The 14737-nt window shown below is 39.3% G+C and overlaps 1 protein-coding gene across 2 annotated transcripts in view; it reads right to left on the reverse strand.

The window, feature by feature from the left end:
- The window catches only part of NTNG1 (netrin G1), a gene marked incomplete at both ends in the record, with an annotated part of 148084 nt that overhangs the window by 14081 nt on the left and 119266 nt on the right, over positions 1–14737 (reverse strand). Inside the window, one exon of one of the 2 annotated variants that reach the window (XM_084266074.1) lies at positions 12345–12482. The exons of the other annotated variant lie outside the window; for it this stretch is intronic. Coding sequence (XP_084122200.1) covers positions 12345–12482 — 138 coding nt within the window. The remainder of the gene's footprint in view (positions 1–12344; positions 12483–14737) is intronic. 2 annotated transcript variants of the gene reach the window in all.

Consider the following 14737-nt stretch of genomic DNA (forward strand, 5'->3'; position numbering starts at 1 on the left):
TCAAAACATTGATTTTGAGACATTGTGGTGTTATACAGTATTGTAATCTGTCTGTAAAGGCACTCAGAACACGATGCTTTTAATGGGAACAGAAGCTTCCTTGCAGAGAGCTGCACTTTGCTGCATAATGTCAACATAATGGGGCTGATTTAAGGATGCTATGTTTGCTCTTGCTATGAATTTCCTTACACTAATGGCCCCAGTTTAAATCTTACTGTGGGAGTGTCCTGTTGTTGAAATCAGTAGGAAGTAAGCCAGGTTTTTGAACCTTGTGAGAGTGAAGTTGTTCTCCTTGGACGCTAGTCAGTGCTCATTGCCTCGCTATCAAAATGCAGCTTCAGCTCTTTAAAGAAAGAGCTACATGTGGTGAGACTCTCTTGTACTCTCCTTGGAAATGAAATTCTAAAGTCTTCAAAGTAAGAGTCCTATTTCAAGGATCTTCTGGCTTAAAAGGGAAGTTCATTTCCCATTTAAAGTGTGTGAAACATTCCGAGCTGAGTGATGCAGCATCTCATTACCCAAACACCCTGCTGAACCGTGTCCTGTGGACAGCTGTGTCAGGACTGAGGATACTGGAGGCATTTGTTCCTCCTGCAGCTCTTAGTGTATACAGGGACTGGTTTGTGGATGTGGGTAACGAAACTGGTAGCTCTCTTGATTGCAGCACTTGTGCCTCCCTGGCCTGTAGTTGCTTGGTGCTACTTCTTAAGGCTAACCCGAGTAATGATTCAAAGCAGAATTCCCCCTCCAAAGAGATTATGGCTGAGCTCCTTATAAGCTAGCAGTTTTGAAGTGCAAGAATGTTCTTGGGTCAACTGGAAGAGCCTTCAAACTTAAGCAGGAAATAAAGTAAGAACAGGGGCTACCACATAGGTTTTGTAGAAAGATAAAGGTGTCTTATTTTTGGCTGTTGAGAGATTCTAAATACACAGCTTGGATGCTGGGTCCCGAAGTTGGAGCAGTATTTTTTGCTTTGTCCACAGACAGATTTTGTTATGCTTTGTTCTTTGTACATCTGGAAAATCACAGGGTTTCATAAATGTCTGAAAAGTATGAAAGATTTGAAAAGCTACTCCACTCAGTCTCTAGAAAGGGAATGAAGTGAGTAAATGAATCAGCAGACAGAAGTACAAATCAAAAGTGTCCCTAGATCCATCCAGTGGCATCAGTGCTATTGTTACTACTTGGTTTTCCATTTCCATCTAAACAAAAAGACAGACAGTCGTTGGAAATTAAAAAATAACTTATAGAGAAGTGCTTGTCCAAGGTATAGTTACAAAAATACAAGATAGTTTTGGGCATAATACTTTAATCAGTGTGGACCCCAGCTGTATATTGAAATCAGTAATGTTAATGAACACAGGCCCTTTAATATAATCATTTCAAGTTGATTTCAGTTATAAGTCATCTTCTGTAGTCATTAATTACCAACAACTGAATTACAATCAAACTCTTTTCCCCCTTCTTTCTAGAAATCTTTAAACTTCCAGTACTATCACATCTTGCTCTTCTCACCTGATGATTATAGGTAAAAGTTTTATTAACTATTTAATTATTCTCTCTGGAAGTAAGAGAATTTTAACAGGCTTGATTTTGCTTCCATTAAAAGTCTCTTTTAATGGTTTTGTCATTGACTGTAGTCAAATGTGAGAAGAACAGTTTGTAGTCAACAAAATCACATCTCAGAATTGTGCAGGCATGTAAGCCATTTAAAGAACAATACTGTTAATATTATACTGAACATCACAGTACTTCTGTGTGGGCTATCAGTCCCCTCTGAAGATATATTGGGTGAATCCTGTAAAGCTGTATTCTCATTCATAGCTCTTATTCATATAAATAGCTTGACTAAAAGGGTAGTAGTCAAAGTTCTGTCAGAAAGCTGGACTGACATTTATATGATCAAGCTTTTGTTCCTGTTTTTATCATACCCACGTTCCTTGTCAAAATATTTACTCACATGCTTAAATTTAAGATGGAATTGCAGTTAGTGGAAGTGTTAGTACAAGCCTCAGGGGTATGGATCCAGGGGAAGAGGAGGTATCACGTAGGCACTTACTAGAAAGAAATGCAAGGTAAAGCTAAAGGGGGCAGAAAGCCTGCAGGTGTTTTGGTGAGCTGGTAGTATCTGAGATTGAGAGCAAGGTGACTATCAAGAAAAAGACCACTGTTTGAAACGTTTCTTATAAAAGTACATTTACAAACAGTAAAGAAAAATTAAATTATGTTGAAATGAAGGAAGAAAGAAGAGTACAGACTCTCAGAATTTAGCACTAAGAACACACTGAAGTACCAAGGAAGGGCAGAAATGATTGAGCAATGTAATAAAGTCATAAAAACAAGTAACTTTTTTTTTCTAAACACATCAGAAGCAAAACTTTCTAGGAAGTCTCTAGGGCAGGTAAATGGTGAATGGAGTTAGGGAAGGGAGAAATCTATGTAGTATTAGCTATGGAAGAGCTTTAGGAGGTTACCAGGCTATGTCTGTGTTGACAGGGGTATGCTCTGGAGGTCCATCTCAAAGTTTATACAAACCATTCTTAAAAAACCAGAACATAGTCTGTTACATCAGATCCCCAGAAGCAAAGAATATTGAAAAAATGCAGAAACAAATTATTGACTGTTATCTGTGATAGTACTAATTTAATTGCCAAGATGGGCTTGATTAACTACAAGAAGGGACTATGGCACATGGGATTTTTATACAGAGCTTCAGGGAGTTGGAGAGGAACTAAAGACTAGTAAGTAGAACTTCTGCAGCAAGCAGGTTGATGACAATTGTAATGAAGAATAAAATTAACAGATAGATGAAGAAGCACGAATAGCACCGAAGAGCAAACCTTTTGTAGAGGGAAATAATGGGGTAAAATCCAAGAGGATGATTTTTTTAAGGAATCAATAAGCATATGGATGCAAATGATCAAGTTGATAATGTATCTGAATGTCAAGAAAATATTTCACAAGTATTTCCCTCAGCAGTGTTTTGCAAAGAAACCGATAAGAGAGGGTGTTTTTTGTTTTTTATGGAATAATCATAGATTGAATAACAGGAAAAAGTAAGAATAAATGTCAGAGACTACTACTGAGTCTTGTAAGAACTGTGTCAGGACTTACACACGTAGAATTGTTCTAGAAAAGTGAATAAGGTTTGCTTATTTCATATTTTGGCTATGAAAACCTTCAGAAGAATTTCTGTGTTGCTGGGTGATAGTACAGGAAAATGGTAGATGAAATTCAGTGTTCAAGAGTGATGCACTCCTATGGATACTTGACTTTTACTATGCAGAAAAGGGACCTTAAGAGTAGTTCAGTAATCCAGTCATGGAAAATGTGGAGTTAATGCTCTTCATCAGTCAAAAAGTCAAATAGATTCTTGAAATTTTTAGGACAGGGAAAAAAAGAATGAAACAGAAAACACCGAATAAGTTCATGATGTGCCATGTCTTGAACACTGCATGAAGTTCTATGCATTGAAAAGGTATCTAGTACTACCAAAAAAGGCAGAATGAAGAGTGATCATAGATATAACCAGTTCCTGTGAAAGGAGAGATGAAATAGATTAGGTTTCTTCAGCATAAGAAAGGGATGACAGACAAATCTCTATAAAATCACAAATGTTATGGAAAAGGTGAATTGGTAATGGTTACTCATTTATTTGCATTGCCTTTTCCTCTCAAGAAAGAGGAGGCACCAAATGAAATTGTCAGCCAGCCAGTTAAAGAAAATGTATTGTTATTTTTATTACTGTTACTACTACTACATGTTGCATAATAATGAAATTATACCTGGGATGTTTGGATAATAGAAGTATGAATGTCTGGAGAAGTCACTAGGCAAAGCAGTGGAGGAAAGGCTCATTGAGACCAACTAAGTCTGAGGATACTGACAAACTCTTTGCCTAAGAAAATCAGCTGTAGCAACCTGGAGGCTGGGTGCCTATGCTGAATGAAATACCCTTCAAACCCACTACAGTCAAATAGAGGAAGCTGGGGTAAATTGATCCCTGGTCTAAGTTGGGCTTTCTAATTTTCTGCTGTGAGATGTTTTGCTGTCTGTAAGCATACAGATAAACACACAACTTGCAGGAATGAAAGGTTTTGAAGATCAGCTCTGAAATGGGCTAGGTGAGATGGTCAGGACTAACAGTAGTGTAGAGCAGGGATTGGGAAATGTAAAAAGGCACTTCTGTAAGTGTAATAGGAGCTCAGACCTTGAAAAGGTTTGATTATTTTCAGAAATTCATTGTTCATGTACTCAAACTATTGATGCTAAACAATGACTCATTGAGTTCAACTAAAGTTCTTTAAAACCTTCAGTCTGAGATTTTTTCTTTCACCTCTATACATTACTCATAACAAATATTGTCAGTGAGGAAAAACATTTCAAAGCTTTTGGAAAACACCTCAAATAGTAGTAGTAATGTGTTATTAAAAAGCCTTGAGTTCATTAGCTGTTAAATATTAAAATACTCAGCTCTGTAAAAATACAAAGTTAGGAATGCTGATTACTTCAGGATTACGGCCTTTCAGGATGCATAAATTCAGGGCAGAAACACCCCTTGACATCAGGTGTGCCCCTGTGACTAGAATAACTCTGAAGCCCATTAAAGCTGGAAGCTAGCTTTTCAAAGTTTAAATTTACAAGTGGACTGAGTCTTACTATATACCCAATTCTGCAGCATCCTCTTATTAATGCAAAATATTAAAGGGCATTTTTTTTTAACTTTAAATAGGACTGTGGTAGTTGAGCTTCTCTTGAGAGAGCAACTTGCAAGTTAAAACCTTTCAGTTCCATCCAGCCATGGTTGTGAGCAGGCAGGTCCCGTGGGAGAGCTGTGTTTGCACACGTGGAAGGGAAGCTAAAGCAGTAACTGCAGCCAGCGTGTGCTGGTGTCAGCACTGCCACCAGCTGCATCAGTGGCAAGACAGGAAGCATCAACTATCTTCAATGCCTCGGGTCAGTAATTTTTATCTGTGGTTAAGACTTTACTTTCTCCTAAATGATCCTTCTAAGGCCCCTCCACAAAAACGTCCCATCTGGGCGTGTCTGTGGTGCTATTGATCCCTTTAGTTCTGGCCTCATAAAAAGGCAGCGAGCAGGCAAATTATACAGAAGTTATGGCCACTGAGCAGGCTTAAAAGGGAAGTGTGACAGATTTTTCAGAGGAAAAGCAGTCCTGCTCATCACTGTTCAAATGAACATTTAATAATTCATAACAACTAACTGAGTTATAAGTTTCCCCTTCAATACGTTTCCAAATGTGAATAGATTAAATGGTAATTGCTATCAAGCTTTATGTTCTATTTCATGTACCTAATAAAAGTTTATCTAGTGGAGCCTACTTTGTATCTTTTTGATCTATTCCTAACTGACTGCAATATCCTATATTAAAATATTTATCATTGTGCTATCAAATATTAACCATTTCAAAATCATCTGACTAAAGAAAACAAATAATGTTACTTGTTTAACTTTTCATGAATTTTCTAATATTTAGTGGTTCAGAACTCTCCATGACACAGTGCCAGAAGTACCAAAGGAGCCTAGAAACTGTACTCACTCTTCTTAAATTGGACTGGTTTGATATGTGCTGTGCTCGTGTCCATCACAAAGGAGCATTTTGGCTCTGCATGCAGAATCCTAGCTTCACTGTTCTCTAAAAAGTTATGGTTCCACTTCAGTACAATCTTGGGGAGTTGTTTGTCTGTAGGTTAGTGGGGTTTTAAACTATTTTTGGGGCGAGTGTATAACATTGCTTTTTAGGAAAATGCTTTTTAGGAAGCTTCCCTGACTCTCCACTGCTCATCCTTCTGAAATTATGTGGCTCTGTCTGGCAAAAATACCAGCAACTTGCTAGGCTATAATGTGATTGATCCAGTGATGGCAGAGGAGAATACTGATGCCACAGATGTGCTACAGTGGCATGGCATCCTAGTCCAGCCTTAACTGCTGGCTGCCAGGGTTCTATCGCTCCCCAGCTGAGTGGGTTGTGCTCTCCCAGGGTGCTCCTGCTGCTCAACCTGTTGGTGATTCATATCACAGAACTAACACAGCAGAAAACTATTTTTATACATTAGTGTCCTGCTGAGATAGATCTGAAATGGTTCAATGAAAGGTCAAACAAGTGTCTGAGAGATTGCTAGGGGTGTGGGACTAAATAGCTGGGAATCGAGGGAAGAGGGATTGCAGGATTTGCAATTAGAGCAGTGTACACAGCCACAGAATGGCAGCTTTGAAGCTGACACCTAGGCAAGATCAAGAGAACAACCTCTTTGCTCCAATCCAATCCTTCACCTTGCTGTGGAAAAACTTGTTCTAATACAGGTCAGGTGTGTAACTGTTCCTGCTCAACTATTCATTTTCACTTTGGAGAAAGCAAGTCTGGTCACCATGGTACCACAGGCAATCTCCTGAAGAGCTGCAGTCTGTTAAGAGCCCAGTACCTCCTAGTAAGATGTTAACTATGCTAACTAACTACCCCCTCTTCTAGGCCTCATTCTCTGGTTGATTTACGAGCCATTTTCTTTGGCTTTCCCACACACAGGTGTTACCCACTTCACAACCCCTTCCTTCTAGCACAGAGGTGCCGAGGTGCTGTCCTTATGCTCTCACCAACGCCCCTCTAGCCTATTCCTTTGGTGGGTTCTTCCACTTCCACAATACCCCCCCACTTTGTGGGCAGCAGTACTACAAGGAGCAAGAGCCTTGATCCCCAGCCTAGGCATGCCACAGGAACTGTCTGTATATGAACTACACACAGCATCCTGTTTACATCTTCTCTGTGCTCTTCACAGAGGAAAGATGCTTCACTTAATTTTTTTAAATACAGTGTTCTGACATGTTTATTCTGACTAAAATATCCTCTCCCTGGAGAGATAATAAGCTTCTTTCTCTCTTTCAAACCCAATAACCCATTAAGAGTACCACTGCATTATATTCATACCTTGGTTATTCTATGGGTTGTGTATTTTTGAATTAAATACATTAATAGGCACATTCATGTTGTCTTTGCACAGGTTTACGTGACCTAGGATATCAGTAGGACATTATATATGTAAATCATCATCATGCTTCCCCTGAGGTGAGTGGAATCAGTGTTTTTCATCATCTGAGAATCAGGCCTGATGATGCTGTAATTTTATTTGTAATCTTGTCACCTTATCTTATATCTGTAAGTCATACTATGCTCTGAGTTCCAACAGTAGCATTCTGTATTGATTTAAGGAGAATTATTCTGGATTTAAATTTGGAGCCATTGAAGCAGAGTGTGTTCCTCTTACATCCAAACCCCTATATACTCACAATTTCTTTAGTTCCTATAACAATGATGTAAAATAGTTATTGTGAAATCAGTATTTCATGTATATAGACGGGGCAGACAGTTCCTTGGGGACGGCAATGCTCAGCCTCATCAGAACATCCTTTTCAATAAATTCTTTCTCTGCTTTACTTCCCTCCAGCTCCAAGCATGGCAGTGCACTTCCCAGCACCAATCCCAGCACCAAAACACACTGGAACTGAAAGCACCTTTGCAGAGGGGAAATCCCACTGTATCCAGACCAGCATTAAAACTCCTGCTGCTTAAAAGATGTAAAAAACACAGAAAGATACAGATGGATTGTCTATGCCTCCCACACAGGCAGTTGTAGAGGTGAACTGGAAGGCAGGGCAGCATCCCAGTTCCAAATGGCTATTTCTTTCTGCAGAGTCTAGCTCCCCAAGCACAAATTCAATGTGTAGGTATTGAGGGACTCACAAGATACATCCATGTACAAACACGTATGCAAGATCACTGACCTTCAGTGGGGCAGGTAACTACATTTAGGTATTTTACCTGTTAAGAAGTGCATGATGTTTTTTCAAGAAATATTTTTTCTTTTAAGAGATGGATGGTAACATATCTTCTCTTGCTGAATTGTAAACACAAATGTTAATGTAAGTTCCAGGGCTACAATTTCAGGTTTGATTTTCTTTAGCAGTTCAATCTTCATGATGATTTTGATCAAATGCCTCAGCTTTAAACATTTGTAACACATGATAAAATGCACCAAAAAAGCTTACATTTAAATAATCATATAATAAGTTGAATGCACATTGTGACAAAATATGAATTATCTAACAGGCTGCAGAGTCAGCCTGTAAGACAGATACAAGCACTGGGCACAGTTTGAGCACTGATGATAAGAGTGTAATCCTTTGCCTGCTCTAACACAAACTATTTAAAATGAACAAAAAAGGGTAAAATAAATTAAACTATTCAGAGCTTGATGTAAGACATCTGGCTGAAATCTCATTTGCTAATTGTTTAAGATTTACATCACTGAACCAAGGTGATTCACAACAGTGATTCTCAATAAATAATGCTCTGAATTTAACTTGGGTGCAACCTACCGCTGGTAACTCATACTCAGTGTAGGCCTTTGTGGGGCTGCAAGTTCAATGTCTTCATTTGCTCATTGACTGTATGAAGGGAGATAGTGAACAATACTAATCACTGGACCTATCCTCACCTTTTTCCCTTGGGGGGTGATCACACTTAGTGAAAACTCGAGTTCTGCTGGTAAACTGAGATTGGCAGAAGAGACGCTTTTTTCTTTGCCCGATTAGGTAACTATGCTGCTGGGTTTACAATCTATTCTGGTGTGTCTGGAATTAATGGGTGTTATTCTAAAATGTTCCCATATGTATGCAACAGAATTTAGCCACCTGATACATCGTGGCCAAGAAATACAAAAGATGCAAGACTATGAGCAGTGCATTTAGACAGTGAAATGAACGCTCCTGTTTAGTATTTTGCCTTCATCCAATTTTTAGAACTCAGGCAGTTCTTCTGTGTGATAAAGTTTCTACCTACAGGTAGGTTCCTCTTATGATGAAGTGCCATTTAGTTTAAGACTCGCCCAAACCAGCTGTAGTTACTGGTTAAATTTCTTGCCAGGCTTGGAGCTTTTTCTTCACTTTTAAAGGAAACAATTTCTATAAAACAGAAACATGAAATATAGCTATCTATTTTCTCATGTTTCTGTAATTCTAAGAGGGTTTCAGGACCGGGCTGTTCTGCTCTTAATTCATTCCTGGTGCTTTGGTCTGTGTACGCGTGCCGGTGAGAAACCCCAGTCAGCATCTGGGAGGGTGTCGGGGAACTAAACCCCAGCCGCCTCCCCGCACACACAATGCCTGCAGCATGAATGGTGCCGAGTGGGGGGCTCAGAAGTAGTGCCAGGCACAGTCATGTCTATTGTGCCTGTTTTTCTGAGGGCACCAAACCTTCCTGTACCAACCAGACCCTGCTGACTGCCTTGTCTATGCAGCACAAACCCTGAATTCAGGAAGATAACAGCTGCTGTCACGGTGCTTTTCATCCGACAGGCAGAGGCTACAATTGCACCTGACCCCTACGCAGAGCGACACAAGTGATGAGCGCTCTTCCCTGGATCCTCAGAGGCTCTAGATGCAATCAGTAAGAGTGCTGTATCCAAGTGAATACTTGGGAGGATAATAGCTTCTGTGTCTTTTACCCATGTGTGGTATAAGTTAGACTATGAACAGTAATTTATCAAATGACATGCTGCAAGCCTTGGAAATCACTGCAAGGCGTTAGCATTCTTTCTTCCCAAATAGGGTCACCACTCTATAAAACTAATCCACTCCATTTGCTAATACCATCATACAGGTAATTAAACCACCAATGGTATAGATTTAACTTATAGGTCAAGCTTCTGGTTGCCCTAGGTCAAGGATTTTTAGCAACAGAGCTCCTTAAGAATAGATTTTAACAATGCCAACAGGTTATGTATAGCAGAAGTAAGCGAACCCGTGTTGGTCTGTTGTGTGTGTGTGTGTGTATCCATCTCTACATAAATACATTCCTGTACTGCACCATCTCAGGGAAACAGATCAAAAACACATGCTGCATGTCCAGACAAATAATCTTTTTGAGCTTTGCTCAAATGGGCACGCTACAAAATTAAATGAAACGGAATTCTGTTCCTCCATGAAAAGACTTGAAATAGGATTTGAGTCAGTGTGTGCTTGGTAAAACATGGTGATTTGCTGTCTGACAACTGCATCTAGTTGTCTTTCTTCTGACTTTGATTAGATAATTTGGTCCAACTTGGAGAATATCCGACTGTTACATAATCAGTCCAAGATTGGTTCAGAAAATTACAACACAGTGAGGGAAACTTAATTAGTTTTGTCAGCAAATATAAAGACACTAGCTTGCAATTCCAGAAACTGTTTAAAGCTTTTATAAATACTCTGATTCAGCTAAAATCAGGCTAATTATATGTTGGACTTAAAAAAAAAATCCTCATTAAAAGAACATTATTGGGGTTATAATGTCCAAACCTGAAAAGATAGAAAATACTGGATTTAATAAGACAATGGTTTGACAAGCTGGTATATGTATTATTACATTAATTATATGACTATGAAATTTGGCCCACAGACCTTCAGACCTATTCAGTATCTCAGCTACTTAATAGCTTTTTTAGACCCACTGTGTGGACATGGTGTTCCCTGTACTTTATTCAAATTCAGCCACAGTGGATCATATTGATTTCCCTTTTAGTTTTTTCCCCTGTGGTTCCTGTCACTACAATATCTTGATATTTCACAAATTCAAATGCTTATTTTGTCAGGTAAGGTACAGGGGTGGTGACAACCTCCTCCTGTGTAAGGGGTGCAAGGCAGAGGGCTATCCTATGATTTCTGAGTGTTTTTTTAAGATACCTTGGATCTGTTTGTTCAAAATAGCAGTAATAGAGAACTCTGAGCTTTGACACACTGCTGCTTTGCCTGCACTCTGCTGCAACTGTAAGTGCTCAATAATTTTTGAATCAAAACTCAAGTGCAAGCATCCAGAAAAATGAGAATACAGTTAACAACCATGTGTGAAAAGTATGGGCTAAATAACCTGCCAGGTATAACCAGGAGTTTTTTGGCAGAAGCTGAGAAAGTCCCATTTTCTCGGGTAATGTTTAACTGAGTTGCCCATGCAAGCTTCCTTTCTCTTCATGTACTAGCTTTAATAATAAGTGGCTGACTACCACAGTTTTTCCTGAAATTCTGTATTTATAGGTTTTCTTTCCAGATACATTTGCTGAACTGTCACAAGCCCAGATTTTCTACTTCAGTGGTACTCATCACTTGGAGAGGCAGTGGTAATTATTTTTATTATTATTATTATTATTTTTTCCATTCATGTTATAAGATTTGCATTTTTTATAGAGCATTTGTGTAGCTACATGGCCAATTTAAAATATTTGGCTAAACAGTGTCGATAAATACATTCTTTCTTGTGTTGCTCAGTCTTAAAAATCCAGAGCAAGCTCTTGCAGAGTCTCTTTAATGTGTGTGTGTAAGAATGCAGAGAGGCAGGGAGAAAAGGTAAAAGAAAAACATGAGAGGACTCTCCAGAGTTTCTGGGAGTAGATGAACAAGATGGTTAGACAGAATAAATCTTAAGAATTCATTACAAAAGAAATTTGCCATTAAAGTCTAATCCTGTATTTACTGATGTGGTATTTCCATTCACTTGTTTACAAGACCTGTTAACCAGAAGAGAAGCTAAATATACAACTAAGCACTGAAACATCTGCTCTAGCAACATTTACACAAAATTTCAGTTCTTACTTTTAAGGATTTTAATCATACTTCTTTTTTTTTTTTTTCCCCTTTTGCTTTTGTCTAGTTTTCAGTAATTATAATAGGTAACGAGCCAGGGTTTTGCAGTTTTATTGTCTAGGGACAGTTTTAAGTGATGAAAGCACAGTTAAGTTACTTGGGAAACTGAAGTTTAGTACAGAAAAAAGTGAATGTGCAGAGAAACCACCTTCTGGCTTTTAGTGAGAATTTAAAATTTGGGGTTAGTATGCTCATGTTTTAGTACACACAACTTAGTTCACTGTTGGCAAGACACATGAATTTATGTATTTGAGTGGGAGCTCCTCAGGCGTTAGCAAGAGAGAGAGAGAGGACACTGAAAGCACGTTAAAATAAATGGCTGGCACAGTCAATTTACTGTCCACATCTGGGAGTCTCCAGAGGGGTTCAGGCAGTGTGGCATTCCTACAGCCCCGAGAGCAGGTCACAGAATCACAGAATCACAGGGGTTGGAAGGGACCTCGAGAGATCATCGGGTCCAACCCCCCTCCCAAAGCAGCTCCCCAGCTCATATTGCGCAGATAGGTGTCCAGACAGATCTTGAATATCTCCAGAGAAGGAGATTCCACCACCTCCCTGGGCCGCTCATACTCGGCTCTGAAGTAGCTGCACGTGATCGCGTACAGACGTAGAGGCAGCACAGCTGCAGGAGAGGGGCGACTCTCAGAGTTACTTACGTTGACAGCCCAAGCTGTGCCAGATATATCCCGGCAGACATTTATCACATTTAGGCCCTGATGTTCCCTCCTTACACTCACAAAATCCTCTGTCATTACAGCGATCATGGACTGAACCAAAAGGGTTACAATAACAGTCTGCAGAAACAAGACAACACATACACACTGGATTCAGGTCTACATACGGTCATAATTCGTTCAATACCAATAAAGGCTGCATTTCCAGTGCTAAAGGTAAAGGAAGACTGTCTATTAAGGATATCTAGAGTAGTGAATACAACTGCTATAGCTCCATTTACTTGTTTGCATATGTCATTTCAGGAAGAGACATTTTATGATGTGAAGAGGAAAAGCAAACAGAAAAGATATAAAGGCAGAAGATACCATGTTCTTTGAGGATAACAGATTCTCTTTTGGTAAGAGTGTTTTTGACAATTTAATGAACATAGAAAAAGCTTTTGTATAGTATGGATATATCAATGTGCCATCAGGGTGAAATGTTTCACATTATTAAAATAGACTTATCTATATTACTCAGTATTTCCAGAAGTGCTGAATGCATTTAGAGGGATACATAGAGGCACTTTACATATTTCCAAGATAGTCTTCCTTTATAGTTTTGAGCAGTATAATAACTTCTATGGACATTTGCCATTAAATTGATGAGATTGTATTTATCAGTGACGTTGTTAAACCTTTTACATGTTCCACAATGAAAAGCTTGAGGGGAGCAGTAATGTAATGCAAAATTTAGCAGAAGTGGCTTTACACTGCTGTTTTCATTGCTCTCACCTCCCAGTGGGCAGATGGAAAATGCCATGAAGCTCATTCCCCACTGTGTAATTTCCACGTGTGTTCACCTAATTAAAGAATGACTTGGGTAACCCATTTCCTCCCACACTTACTGTGTTGTTCATTCACAGCCCTCTTCTTTAATACGATTACAGTAGCTGTGTTCAGCTTTCAGCTAGCTGAACAAAGACAACAGCAGCTAGCAGATCTTGGTTTTGGCACTCCTGTTCTTCAGTTTGTTATTGTTGTTTTTATATGAAGGGCTGTATCTCATTTGTTTGTAGACCCATGTAGACCCAGAGTAACTCCACTGTCAACTGAGACCCCAGGCAGCTTTTGGCAGCATCTGATCCCTGCCACTGTTGAAGGCAAAAGATACTATAAATGTATTCTTCAGTCTGGGCAACCTGCTGTGGGGGTCTGGCTTTATATGGCTCTGAATCAGTGCTACTTTGATGACTACCTTTGGCAATTGTTTCCTAGCATTAGGTTAAACCTCAGCAACACTATAAATGACAAAATGGAGCTGAACTGGGAAGTAAAATATATTAAAAAAATATCCAAAGGAAAAAATGTAACAGGGAAGAAATTACCAGGAAGACATTTGTCATCTGTTGTCTCTATGTTTATTAACTATAAATTACAGATGGCACTTTGAACATTTGGCATGCTGAAGAAGAATAGTTACCTTTGGCAAACAGAGTTCCACAATAATAATGGAGTCAATTAGCTAGTAACATTCATTAATGAAGTTGAAAACTGACGTGCCAAAAATACTGTGCAAGGCTAAGCAGAATTATAGCACAGTGAGTGCCATTTGAAAAGCTGGCAATTCTGATGTTAATCAGATGTATGAAATGTTTATGTAAACAGGCATAAAACTGAGATACATATCGAATGTGGGATGCAAAATTTGCTTGAAAAATGCTCATAGAAAAACATTGAAAGGCAAAAAGTTTGGAATGACATTAGAAACAGAGGGCTCGATTCTTGTACAGTAAATATAGCTTAGTTGGACATGATGGAGTTACAGTGATTTTAACAAGTGTTTGTGAAAGAAATCTCTGGCCTATGATATTGACTGTTTATAGATACGTGATACCTTCTGGAAAACAAGACCCTGATCCTGACCCAGTGAAAGCTTTCCTACTGAGCTCTACCTTATAAATGCATGAGAAGCACCAGGCCCAAATTGTGCTGCTGAGGGGAAAGTAGATAATGGAAACAAAACTCTAAGCCTTTTACCAAAGCTGTAGATCCAATGGGCACATCACACAGACCCTGTAACCTTTCGTAACTGCGTTGAGCCTCCATCTTTCCCAGTACACACTGGGTGTCACAGATACAGAACCTACAGAGGTCCCCTGAACATCCAAGCTCATTGTCCAGTGCAGTACCACAGGCTGTGGAACACTTTCCAAGACCTGCCAAATACTTCACACATTAAAAAGCTCTGAGGCCACAACTCCAGTGTGCCACAAGGAGTTAGTCAGTATCTCCAGTGCCCTTACAACAGGGCATTAAATAACATAAAATTACCATTCTCAGATCACCCTAATAAGCAGACCACACACCAGGCTCCAGGGTGAGGAAAAAGGCCC

This window comes from Gallinula chloropus (genome assembly GCF_964237585.1).
Source record: "Gallinula chloropus genome assembly, chromosome: 6".
Lineage (NCBI taxonomy): Eukaryota > Metazoa > Chordata > Aves > Gruiformes > Rallidae > Gallinula > Gallinula chloropus.